Here is a 12068-nt window from a genome sequence, read left to right as displayed (position 1 = left end):
GCCAAATTGGCATAATTTTTAAATATGTTTCTTTCTTTTGTTGACCGATTAGATATTGCCACTCGGCCACATCACAGTAGGAAGGGTGCAATGTGCCAGTCTAGTAACAACGACAAGATTTATGTCAAGATTACGGAGTTAGAATTTTACATGAGTAGCGTTATTATTCAGTTAGTAGTTCTCAATTAAGTTCACTGGGTACACCTTATAAAAGTTCTTTGCTAATGCGGCATGAAGAGTCTTACTGTTGTCGATGCTAAGGGTATGACAGTGTCTGCGTCTACGACAATGGTCTAGTGGCTTCAGTTGCTACGAGAACTCCCTGGTTAAGTGCAGAGGATATCGGGACAGGCTCTTTATGTTATCTGGAGCGTATTTCGTCTTCCCACGCACGCCGTTCCCACTCTTTATAGCAGTAGAGGGTACATTGTCCTACTTCTCGTCTTGCACGAGGTACACATCCTCGCGCTTTACCGTGGCTAGAACAGGAATTCTGAGCAATCACACAAGGCAACACTCACAGGCGTTCCTACTATCTCAGTTGACTCTCTGGCAAACATAAAAGCATCTAAATTATCGCTAATATTTCTCTACCCACATATTCCAGTCTAATAAAAAATTATGGAAAAATAATAAACGTTGGTGCAGTTCGTTTTATAAAGTGCATATCAGACAAGAAAAACATTTTGTTTCAGTCTCAGGTGAAATTTCCAAATTACAGAAAAATAAATTCTTTTGCTTGTACAAAATTAGATGATCTTAAAGAAAGTATTGAAAAAATATGACCTTAGTGTTATAGTGTTATCTTGTGATACTTCGGTAGTCATGATACACCAGCAGTTTCGCGTTTTCGGCAGCGTGGTGGCGCCGGGTCTTGGCTGCTTTCTATGTGCGCTCCAACCTGCAGACACTGACATCGACGGCTGCAGAAGCTGAAGATATACCCGGTGTGCACCTAATGCGCTTCGTGAACATGCTGGCCCTGCTCATTTTTCACAAGTCCGTGGCCGCCATGTTCGTGCCTCACGTCAACAGAACGGCCGCCGTTGAGGTGAGACCAAGTACCAAGTACCTTCTCCTCACAGTCCACCATCTTAACTACCTCTTAATTGAAGGAAATCATATTTATATTGAACCACAAAACAGAGAATCATTCTCTACCAGTTTCGATCGAAACAATCATCATCAGGAAGTAAAAATGTTGTAGCAGGTAACACGGTATCATTCTTACCGTAGGGTTAATAAAACTGTATTATACGAAGTCATCCTGCGTCACTATTGTCAAGAGTAAACTACATTTGTACTACTAAGTAATCTTACTATGTCGCCCGTTAGTATTTTTCCTGTCGCTATGTCGATGGCGCGCTGCATACTAGAAATGGTCTGTGAACTGAGATTATTTACGTATGCGTTTATTTCGCTGGCTACCATCAGGGCATTTAGGCCCTGTCTTACACCCAACCAGACATCATTAATGCGTTAACATAACAGCATGCATAGGACATGAGTAGTACATATTATAGCAACGATAATAATATAGTGATGAATGTTATTTTAGAAATGTCAGTTGTATTAACATCGTGTTAATCAGTTCCTTCATTACATCTTGTCGAATGTGAGCAACGACATCAACCGTATGTATATGGAAGCAGTACAGAAGGAATCAGATGTGAAGTTGACTTCTCAGATGAAGCATGAGAAACAATTGGCAAAGGCTGGCAAAGACGGTGGAACGAGGAAAACAAAAATAGATAGGGATGAAAGAAGCATGAGTAGTGTTGACACTGTAACAGATGTACTGGTTTACTGTCGAACGGAAGTAAAGTAGCCAGGAAACGCCTAGAAGGAAACTAAGCCGATGGAAATAGAGCTTTACTCTCATTTTGAATCTAGAATCATTTCGGTTAAGATGCAGTTTAGACGGCAATTATTTACAGTTGAGTATGGCTGAAATGAAGAAGGAGAATGATTTAGAGTCATGAATAGATACAGACAAGATGCTGGACATATACGATATGGTATTACAGTTATAGAATGATGACAGTTATCTGATATGTGAGGAGAGATAATGGGGACACCAGCTGTGTAAAAGCATTTTTACCCCTGCCTACAGTGACGCGGAATAGCTTTATACGACTTTATTTTTTATTGATGCCACAGTAAGACTGATAGCATATAAACTGCTATAATATTTTTGTGTTGCCTGGTGATGATCTTTCCGATTAAAACTGCTACTACTGTCACCACCACAAAAAAGCAACTAAGATTCCGTTTTGTTGACAACAGTAAATAAACTCCTAATGTAGGTTCAGAATTCCTGTATTTGGTTCTATGAATTAATAATTACGTTTACTTTGCATAACTTGAACACTGAAATGTTTGATTACGTTAAAGTGTTAATAACCGTTACCAGTGAGTAAGAACTTTGACCTCTTTCAGCAACTGCAACATCCGTGGACAGTCATAGGAAGAACTGCCATTGTCTACACTGATTCATTCATCGTTCTAAGTGGATTACTTACGTCGTATAGCGTCATTGGGGAACTGGACAGAAAGAAGGGGTTCAGTGTCTTCGGGAAAGTCTGTAGCCGCGTCTTTCGGTAAGAAATTTTATTGTATTGATAGACTTGATTCATTTCTTATGTTTCATTCAAAGTATTTGTTCATGTACCAATATATTCATTGTACCACATGTATTCTTTCATGGTCCCATGCGAACTTGGAGCTTCATGCAGCAAGACTGATTTATATAATGACGGCTACGAACTGTAACGTAATTAGCAATTACCAGCAAATTTTTCAAACATCTGATTACTTTACAAACGAGTTATTATGTTAAATACATGACATTAAGCAGATCAGGCAGAGAAATTTTGGAAAATTATTGACATAATGTTTAAATTTGGTTGGAAGTCGCTAAGAACCCTCATTGTCAGACACTGGAAAAGTATAGTATGGGTAATTCGACCTCCGCTTTAAGAAAGCGCACAAAAGTGTCGCGAATAAGTAGTAATTTACAACGTCAAGCCTGATGCTGAATTTTACTGCATGAACAGCGAAAATATAGTGTGTTTCAAGAAGGACTTTACAACTTTGAAAATTCATATAAATTAGTTCATAGTACCTACAGAGTCGATTGTAGTGTAAATTTGTGGGGAAATACTACAAGTTTTGTCTCGCGTAGTTCGCTAGCGCCGAATCGCACCGAAAGGAGCGCTAGCGGCAGTTGTGTTGAAGATGGCTGCCTCCATTGTACCCGAGCGTGCTAGCTGTGTGTTTTGGTTCGAAGAATCGAAGTCGGCGACAACAGTTCAGCGTAATTTCCGAACCAAGTACGCTAAAGATCCTCCTAGTAGGCCAGAATTTATGAGTGACATAAATGTTTTGTAGAAAGAGGGTGCTCGGTAAGACATGGGAAATGGTCAGATCGTCCAAGCACTTCAGACGACTTCACTGAGCGAGTGAGACAACGTTTTTACGACAGCCGTACGAAATTGACCCGGCGTGCATCTCGTGAACTGGCGTGTTTTGAGAATCCGTTTGTATTTTAAACCGTACAGATTGACTATCTTACAAGTAATAAAAGACACTGATTAAACTGCTCGGAAGAACTTCTGTGTGGATATGTTAAATCGATTACACGAGGATGAACATTTCTTGGACAAAATCATTTTTTCTGACGAGTCGACTTTTCACTTAAGTGGCAAGGTTCGAAGAATCGAAGTCGGCGACAACAGTTCAGCGTAATTTCCGAACCAAGTACGCTGAAGATCCTCCTAGTAGGCCTAGTAGATTCATTAAGGATGTCGTGTTTTTACCTCAAGTGCCGACTTCTCTACCTGAAGTTAGAGCAAGAATTTACGCCGCCAATGAGCAAGTTACATCTGCAATGCTACAGCGAGTTTGGGAAGAAATTTACTTCCAACGGGATGTGTGCAGGATAACCAACAGAAGCCACATACAACATCTTTAGGTTAAGGTAAAAAAAAAAAAAACAACCCTGATGTGTTTCCTTACAAAATAACACTAAATTCAGGAATACATTTTCTTTCAATAAATCTACATGAATTTTTAAAGTATCAAAGTCCTTTTTGAAACACCCTTTATAGAAGGCGATCGTTGTTTTGTAGGAGGTGTCAGAGCGAAAAAAAAATATCGAAAAGATTTGAAATTATGTGCTATATTTGTTGGAAGTCGCCAGGTGCTCTCTTTCTCAAAAACTAGTTGAATGTAATATTAAACAGTCCTCTACTCAGGGAATAAGCGTAGTGGTAACACATGAGCACATGCAGGAATACTGCACTTGCTCATGGCATGATCCTCGTGGAGGTGGTTTGCCGTTGCCTTCCTTTGTGGTGTTACGAAGTGTCAGGTGTGTACCTGTGTCGTATGGATGAATGTAATGAGTGCTTATGTAGTATAATGTTGGTTTTGTGTTACGAATTAAGGGAACGGAGAGAGTCATACCTGGTGCTGGCGCGCAGACTACTCCTCTCGAAAAGCAACAAGAGGGCCGTCGAACTTAACGTCCCTGTCCGACAGACGGATCACCACGAACAGCGTCACGCGACCTCACTTCATGAGACACTGCAGGGAGGTTAGGAATCTAATACTGGATTAATATACACTACTGTCCATTAAAATTGCTACATCACGAAGATGACGTGCTACAGACGCGAAATTTAACCGTCAGGAAGAAGATGCCGTGATATGCAAATGATTAGCTTTTCAGAGCATTCACACAAGGTTGGCGCCGGTGACGACGCCTACAACGTGCTGACATGAGGAAAGTTTCCAACCCATTTCTCATACACAAACAGCAGTTGACCGGCGTTGCCTGGTGAAACGTTGTTGTGATGCCTCGTGTTAGGAGGAGAAATGCGTACCATCACGTTTCCGACTTTGATAAAGGTTGGATTGTAGCCTATCGCGATTGCGTTTATCGTATCGCGACATTGCTGCTCGCGTTGGTCGAGATCCAATGACTGTTAGCAGAATATGGAATCGGTGGGTTCAGGAGGGTAATACGGAACGCCGTGCTGGATCCCAACGGCCTCGTATCACTAGCAATCGAGATGACAGGCATCTTATCCACATGGCTGTAACGGATCGTACAGCCACGTCTCGATCCATGAGTCAACAGATGGGGACGTTTGCAAGACAACAACCATCTGCACGAACAGTTCGTCGACGTTTGCAGCAGCATGGACTATCAGCTCGGAGACCATGGCTACGATTACCCTTGACGCTGCATCACAGACAGGAGCGCCTGCGATGGTGTACTCAACGACGAACCTGGGTGCACGAATGACAAAATGTCCTTTTTTCGGATGAATCCAGGTTCTGTTTACAGCATCATGATGGTTGCATCCGTGTTTGGCGACTTCGTGGTGAACTCACATTGGAAGCGTGTATTCGTCATCGCCATACTGGCGTATCACCCGGTGTGATGGTATGGGGTGCCACTGGTTACACGTCTCGGTCACGTCTTGTTCGCATTGATGGCATTTTGAACAGTGGACGTTACCTTTCAGATGTGTTACGACCCGTGGCTCTACCCTTCATTCGATCTCTACGAAACCCTACATGTCAGCAGGATAATGCAGGACCGCGTGTTGCAGTTCCTGTACGGGCCATTCTGGATACAGAAAATGTTCGACTGCTTCCCTGGCCGGCACATTCTCCAGATCTCTCACCAATTGAAAACGTCTGGTCAACGCTGGCCGAGCAACTAGCTCGTCACAATACGCCAGTCACTACTGTTGATGAACTGTGGTATCGTGTTGAAGCTGCAGGGGAAGCTGTGCCTGTACACGGCATCCAAGCTCTGTTTGACACAATGCCCAGGCGTATCAAGGCCGTTATTACGGCCAGAGGTGGTTGTTCTGGGTACTGATTTCTCAGGATCTATGCACCCAGATTGCGTGAAAATGTAATCACATGTCAGTTCTTGTCAGTTCTAGTATAATATATTTGTCCAATGAATAGCCGTTTATCATCTGCATTTCTTCTTGGTGTAGCAATTTTAATGGCCAGTAGCGTACTATTGGTAATTTGCGCGGCATGTGCTACGCTGCTTCAAGACATGCAGACAGTTTCCTAACTATAACACTTGTATACCTGTGTCATATCTTTAGTATACAATTATAGTTGTTGATGAGTAAATTATAACAGTATTTTAAATTTTTAAATTTGGTCGATAAATATATGAAATACTGAAAATCAAATTTGTGTTACCGTTGGAAGTCTTAGACAACTGGACTGTGCACTGGGTTAGTTATTTAGCAAAACGAATACATTTTTGCTGTGAACCTCTAATGGGAAAGACTGGCATAGTTCCTGGCTCTTCTACTTTATTTTATGTATTGATCAGACACCGCTTTCTCAGTGCTGTTTTGACAACAGGAAATTTCTGCATACAGATACCCGTGTAATTCAGGTAAATGTAAAGCTAAATTCTCAAAGCAGCTCAGTCGAGCATGCTGTGTCACCAGTAATGAATGAGAGAAGGGGGCTTGTATACGCTCTTCAGTCTGACAGCGTCCGTTCGATGAGTAGTTTGAAGTTTAGACTGTACGCACATTGTCAGTTTGTGGCAAGACGTTTTGTGAACAAACGAGGCTGGCGTATAATGCAGCGATGTTATTCAAACGTTCAACAACATCGTGAGATATAAGATGTCGTTGGTCTGCCACCAGTGAATGGTTACCTTGGGAAGAATGTAACAGAATGTCACACTGACTGCTCAGAAGCAACTGGTAGGGATGCTTCGAACTAGACGGTACTCACCAGTCTCCACACATCCGTTTGACTTCTCGGCGTCTGTTACGAACGACAGCACAAATTACCAGCTCTGAGATGCGCTAATGAGTTGGGAAACGATACTCCTGGAATGGAACCTGGATCATTGGCGGTGGTTTTTCTTCAACAACGAGTAGAGGAGTTGTCTGATGCTTGATGATTGCCCTAGAAAAGTGAGGAGGCGGCCAGATACGAAAGAAACGTTGGATTTTAAGATGAAATTCACTCGAATACAGCGTAACAGCCTGTACCACTTTATTAATTGTAAAAAGGATCCTTGCCTCAATACGCTGACGCAGCATTACGCTTTGGCACCTGCTGATTGCCACCGCCCGGCTGCCTGTCAGAGCATGGCCAGTTAAACGAAACTAGGGGAACCTCGGCATGCGGCTCATGTGACATCTGTGGCAGCAACACCGCAGCAAATCCACTTGCTGCGTATAAATACTGGTCATCAGCCAGGCTTGTCATCGAATCGGTGAATCATTGAGTCGGTGTCCGTCATGGTATCAGATGGGCCAGGATTGAAGGACTGGGAGTCAAACTCAGCCCTTCCCAGCCACTGAGCCGGTGGGTGTCCATCTGCAACAAGCTGTGCTTGGGCAGCACTGGATATAGCCGCTGCAGTCTCTTCACAACACTTCCCCGCTGAACTAAATGGTTCAAATGGCTCTGAGCACTATGCGACTTAACTTCTGAGGTCATCAGTCGCCTAGAACTTAGAACTAATTAAACCCAACTAACCTAAGGACATCACACACATCCATGCCCGAGGCAGAATTCGAACCTGCGACCGTAGCGGTCGCTCGGTTCCAGACTGTAGCGCCTAGAACCGCACGGCCACTCCAGCCGGCTCCCCGCTGAACTCCGTGGCCCCATGCTTACATAACAATGCCAGCCAGATGTGGATCTGAGCCACTAACGCGAACTGTTGGGAAGTTATAAAGCTAGTCTACCGTCATTGGGCGGCTTTTGGGTAACTTCAACCCACCATATTGCGCCAGAGCACATACACACTTCTTCACACTGGCTTAGCAGGGAGGTGTATCAAACTTATTTTGGAGAAATATCATGTATGGGTGTCGGTTGCCTCTCTCACTATGGATGGTAATTTGGGGCCTGTACAGTGTTCGAATAGGCTCCCTGTACACACTGTCTAGCTCTAGAGTCAACATTTCGGTGATGGAGCCTTCGAGATGATAACACCCTATCACATCGAACCCAGATCGTAAATGCCTTATTCCAGGGTGCAGGTGTAATCAAGTAGCTGCTGAGATGAACCCAATTGAGCATGTGTGGGACCAGTTGAAGCGTGCAGTGCGTTATCGTTCAAAAATCAGTAACACACTGTACGACCTCATGAGGATTGCCATTGAAGATAAGGACAGACACGAACAATAAAATCATTACTGACTTTTGGACAGCATGCCAAAGAGGATCCAAACGTGTTACAGAGCTCAAGGTGGAATAACATAGCACAAAGTGTTATCCATCAGCAGATTTCCTTTCAGAGAAGTACTGCCCTTATTTTGCTTTTTTTTTTAATATCGGCTTCTTCAACCATATTGGCCTTGAATCTACAGCCACACATGTTCGCAGATGTTCAGGAAGTGAACACCTTTCACAACATTTTACATGGGAAACTAACTACGTCTGTTGTGTGGCTCCTGGGGTAAGTAATGGAACCAACTTTTCAATGGCCAGTCAGTACTCGATAGACCATGTATCCCAACATGGTATGTAATAACCATAATCAAAATTTCATCAGTCATCATATTTACGCAAGAACAGAGCCGAAGACTAAAGAACTCGTTGTCAAAATATATAAAACATTTTGCTTTTCTTTTTAAGGATGAAAGCTTGAATACTATACCAACATGTTACTTCGTATACGAGGACAATGGGTCATTGCATATACACTATTGGAATTAAAATTGTAACACAATGAGGACAGCATGCAACAATTGTCAAATAGGTATGGCATGGACTATGTGCGTGGATATGCAAATGATTAGCATTCCAGCATAAGTGCACAAGTTAGATAGGCGTATCGTCACACCATCGTCTTTGTACTAACCACATTTTACATATTTTACTTTTATCGTTATTAAACTCCTAGGCATCTTTAGCACTTTACATATGGGTGTGACGGTATGTTATATTTGGAGAGTGGGGAAGGGTGGGGGAGGCGAGATATTGAAGAGACAGTAAATATCTGTAGCCCTTTGGAAACGACGTCGAATGGGTTTCAAACAGTTGTATCTGTCTCGAGAAGGACATGTTGAGTATCACATCTCTGTCCTCAGTTATTGGGTCAAGCAGACAAGTTTAACGAGTATATGAGAATTAGGAATGAAAGATACTCGAGATGACTCACGGTGGTATTGAAAAGCAAATCCAATGAAAAAAAAATCATTTCATTGGAAGAGAGATTAGTCGTAACGATACAGCAACTATTTTAGTCATTCTGTTTAATACCTTGTTCAAAAACTGACGTTGTTCTACAACTGTTAATAACTCCAATCTCACAGAATACTACTCAGTAGACCATCTCACACTGTCTGAGCTGTGGGTGCGATGGTATCGAGACCTGCCACTCTTTAAACTTCTTTGTACCTTTTATCACAGCAACAGGTTCTCCGGTATTCCGCTAGAGGTAGTGTAGCTGCCCACCGATCGGATGTGCATTTATCTACACATGTGCCCTCTCCTGTCATCAATATTTGCTTGATGTTCTGCATGGAAACTAGGGTTGCTGACTGAGGACTGAGATCCGGTTCCATTGTTATCAGTGGAGCCTTAACTATGAAAAGTCTACCTACGACATTTGAAGAATTAGTGCTTCCCTACGACTTCGGGGTCGCAGGTTCACTTCTTCAGGTCAGCACGTTTCTTATGTCTACTGCTTTGCTTTGTGAATGCTGAGCTGCCAGAATTTTTGTGGATGCTGAGCCTTCTACCCGAGTCCAGGAAGCGTCGCATTAGCGCTCTCGGCTAACCTGGCGGGTTTACAAGAATAACTAATAACAATTTAAAAATGATTTCAAAATATAGAAAAAAGTAGTGCCTTGTTTAACCAAACCACCGTGTAATCACGTACGAAACTTTTTCATTGGACTGCAGAAAACAAACTTACATGGATTCCTCCGACTGCTGACTATCTGTACGTTCAGGTGTTGAGATCAGTTGCATTGAGACCGCGTACCTACCGGGATACTGATTTCAAAAGATCATCCTTCTTCGGCCGGTGTCGGTCGTCAGTGTAATTTCTCGTTGACTGTGCCTTCGGTGTCACAGCCTAAGGGATTTGGCTGATCAGCGTGGTTGTAAGGTCTGGCCGTCCCGACCAGTGATTCCCCACTATTTATTCTATCGAACATCCTTTATAAAGCACGATATCAGCACCCATCCATTAGACTCGATATGGGGTTCGACTGATAATACCCCTTTGTAAGTGCCCTTAGCTACGGACCTGACCATTGTTCTTGGTGACAATATGAGAAGACTGATTTTTGTTATAATTTTTTGTGCTGTGTTAAAACTTCCATTTAAATGAATTACTTGCCGATTTACGTCATATAAAGGATAAGGAAACTTCACTGACTAATTTTGGAGGTCCTTCAGGCATATTTTCTGAGACTTTTAGTATGAGGGATACGTGGTCTCTGGTAGCTGATTAGCTGCTGGTGGAGAACGCAAAAGTATATTTTCAGCAACATTTTGGATCTTTTGTTAGAAATGAGATCGGAGACATTTCCCATTCACACGAAACCCTCATAAAAATTCTGTTGAGTTTTATTTTGGGTGTGCATCTAAGCGGGTAGGGACGCCAACCGCTATGAAAATGCAGATAAAAATGTGATCTTACATTTTAATTATATTTTTCTCAAAATTATGCCACAATGTGAAAACTGGCACACTTAGAAATCGAAGCTCAGGTATTTACCACAAGGATAATCCAGCAGTTGTAAATTATAATTAAAACTGTTTATTCATTAAACTTTCAAGGTATTTCTAGCGAAAGAAATTTCCATTCCTTGCCTCAGTACACATTCCACTAATACCATTCATCAGATTTCAATGCATTTTGCTGAAAACATGTGTGACGTACGTACCTAACTTAAACTCTAGAAGTTTTCCAATTAAAATATAGCCGGCCGAAGTGGCCGTGCGGTTAAAGGCGCTGCAGTCTGGAACCGCAAGACCGCTACGGTCGCAGGTTCGAATCCTGCCTCGGGCATGGATGTTTGTGATGTCCTTAGGTTAGTTAGGTTTAACTAGTTCTAAGTTCTAGGGGCCTAATGACCTCAGCAGTTGAGTCCCATAGTGCTCAGAGCCATTTGAACCATTTGAGCCAATTAAAATATAAATCAGTCTATAACAGCATCCCACTGAAAATAATTATTTTATCTAGTATAATCATATGCCTTTTTCAAAATGTTTCATGAAAACAATTAATTATAGAGTTTTGGGTTTTCCTTCTCACATACACTGAAGAGCCAAAGAAACTGGTTGAGCCGTGCGTGGCTCATGTACGTGCCCTCTATTTCTTAACACCCTGTTTTGACCGTTCTGCCACCTTGATATGTTAATTTCTATTACTGGTGTCACTGAGTTGCTGCCTTGTGAGGTGAGGTGTGAGGTGAGGTGAGGTGCCGTAATGGTTACTTAATGACTTACTTAATGAGTGGAAGCAGCAGCTCTTATCGATATAAGCCCTGCCGTATTATCTTTGCTGGACTGCCATTACTTCCCGGTCGTTGTATATTGACCAGTCAGTTGGAACGTGCCAGCAGTTAGTTCGGACCCGGCAGTGTTTGAGTTGGCACGCAGCTCAAGTTCAGTCGGGGCGCGGCAGCAGTGAGGTCTGGACCACCATGGCTCTCACGATCGTTGCTGACACACATGATTGGAGTGGGGACGACTTTGATTGGTCGTCGGTCGGTCGCCTTGCCGGACGACGTGTATTTGGCCGGCGATCGCTTATGGGATGGCTGTGTGTGCCGACTCGTGATTCGTCCCTGTTATTGTACAGTCACTGCCGTTAGTATTGTCCAGTTGACGTGCAAGTGTTCGTGAAACTGTGTGTAGTTTGTGTGATTTTGACTGACAAGTTATTTTAAATGATGTCGGCGTACTGGCTCTGAGCAGTCAGTCGGTTGGCGTGGAGCAGCTAGGAATTCTCCGCGGGACGTAGTTTCACCGGGCCCGTTGGCGGTCTGTACGCGGTGTCGGAGTGTGTGGCGCTGTTCCCATTGCTACGAGGT

General features: G+C 42.9%; 1 protein-coding gene across 1 annotated transcript in view; it reads left to right on the top strand.

The window, feature by feature from the left end:
- Nucleotides 1-12068, top strand: part of LOC126199531 (uncharacterized) — a 240416-nt gene that overhangs the window by 90386 nt on the left and 137962 nt on the right. Inside the window, exons 6-7 of the mRNA XM_049936451.1 lie at nucleotides 858-1051; nucleotides 2440-2600. Of these exons, the coding sequence (XP_049792408.1) occupies nucleotides 858-1051; nucleotides 2440-2600 (355 nt within the window). The remainder of the gene's footprint in view (nucleotides 1-857; nucleotides 1052-2439; nucleotides 2601-12068) is intronic.

This window comes from Schistocerca nitens, chromosome 8 (assembly GCF_023898315.1).
Source record: "Schistocerca nitens isolate TAMUIC-IGC-003100 chromosome 8, iqSchNite1.1, whole genome shotgun sequence".
NCBI lineage: Eukaryota > Metazoa > Arthropoda > Insecta > Orthoptera > Acrididae > Schistocerca > Schistocerca nitens.
The sequence above is the reverse complement of the archived record's forward strand: the minus strand, read 5'-3'. Positions and strand labels throughout refer to the sequence as shown.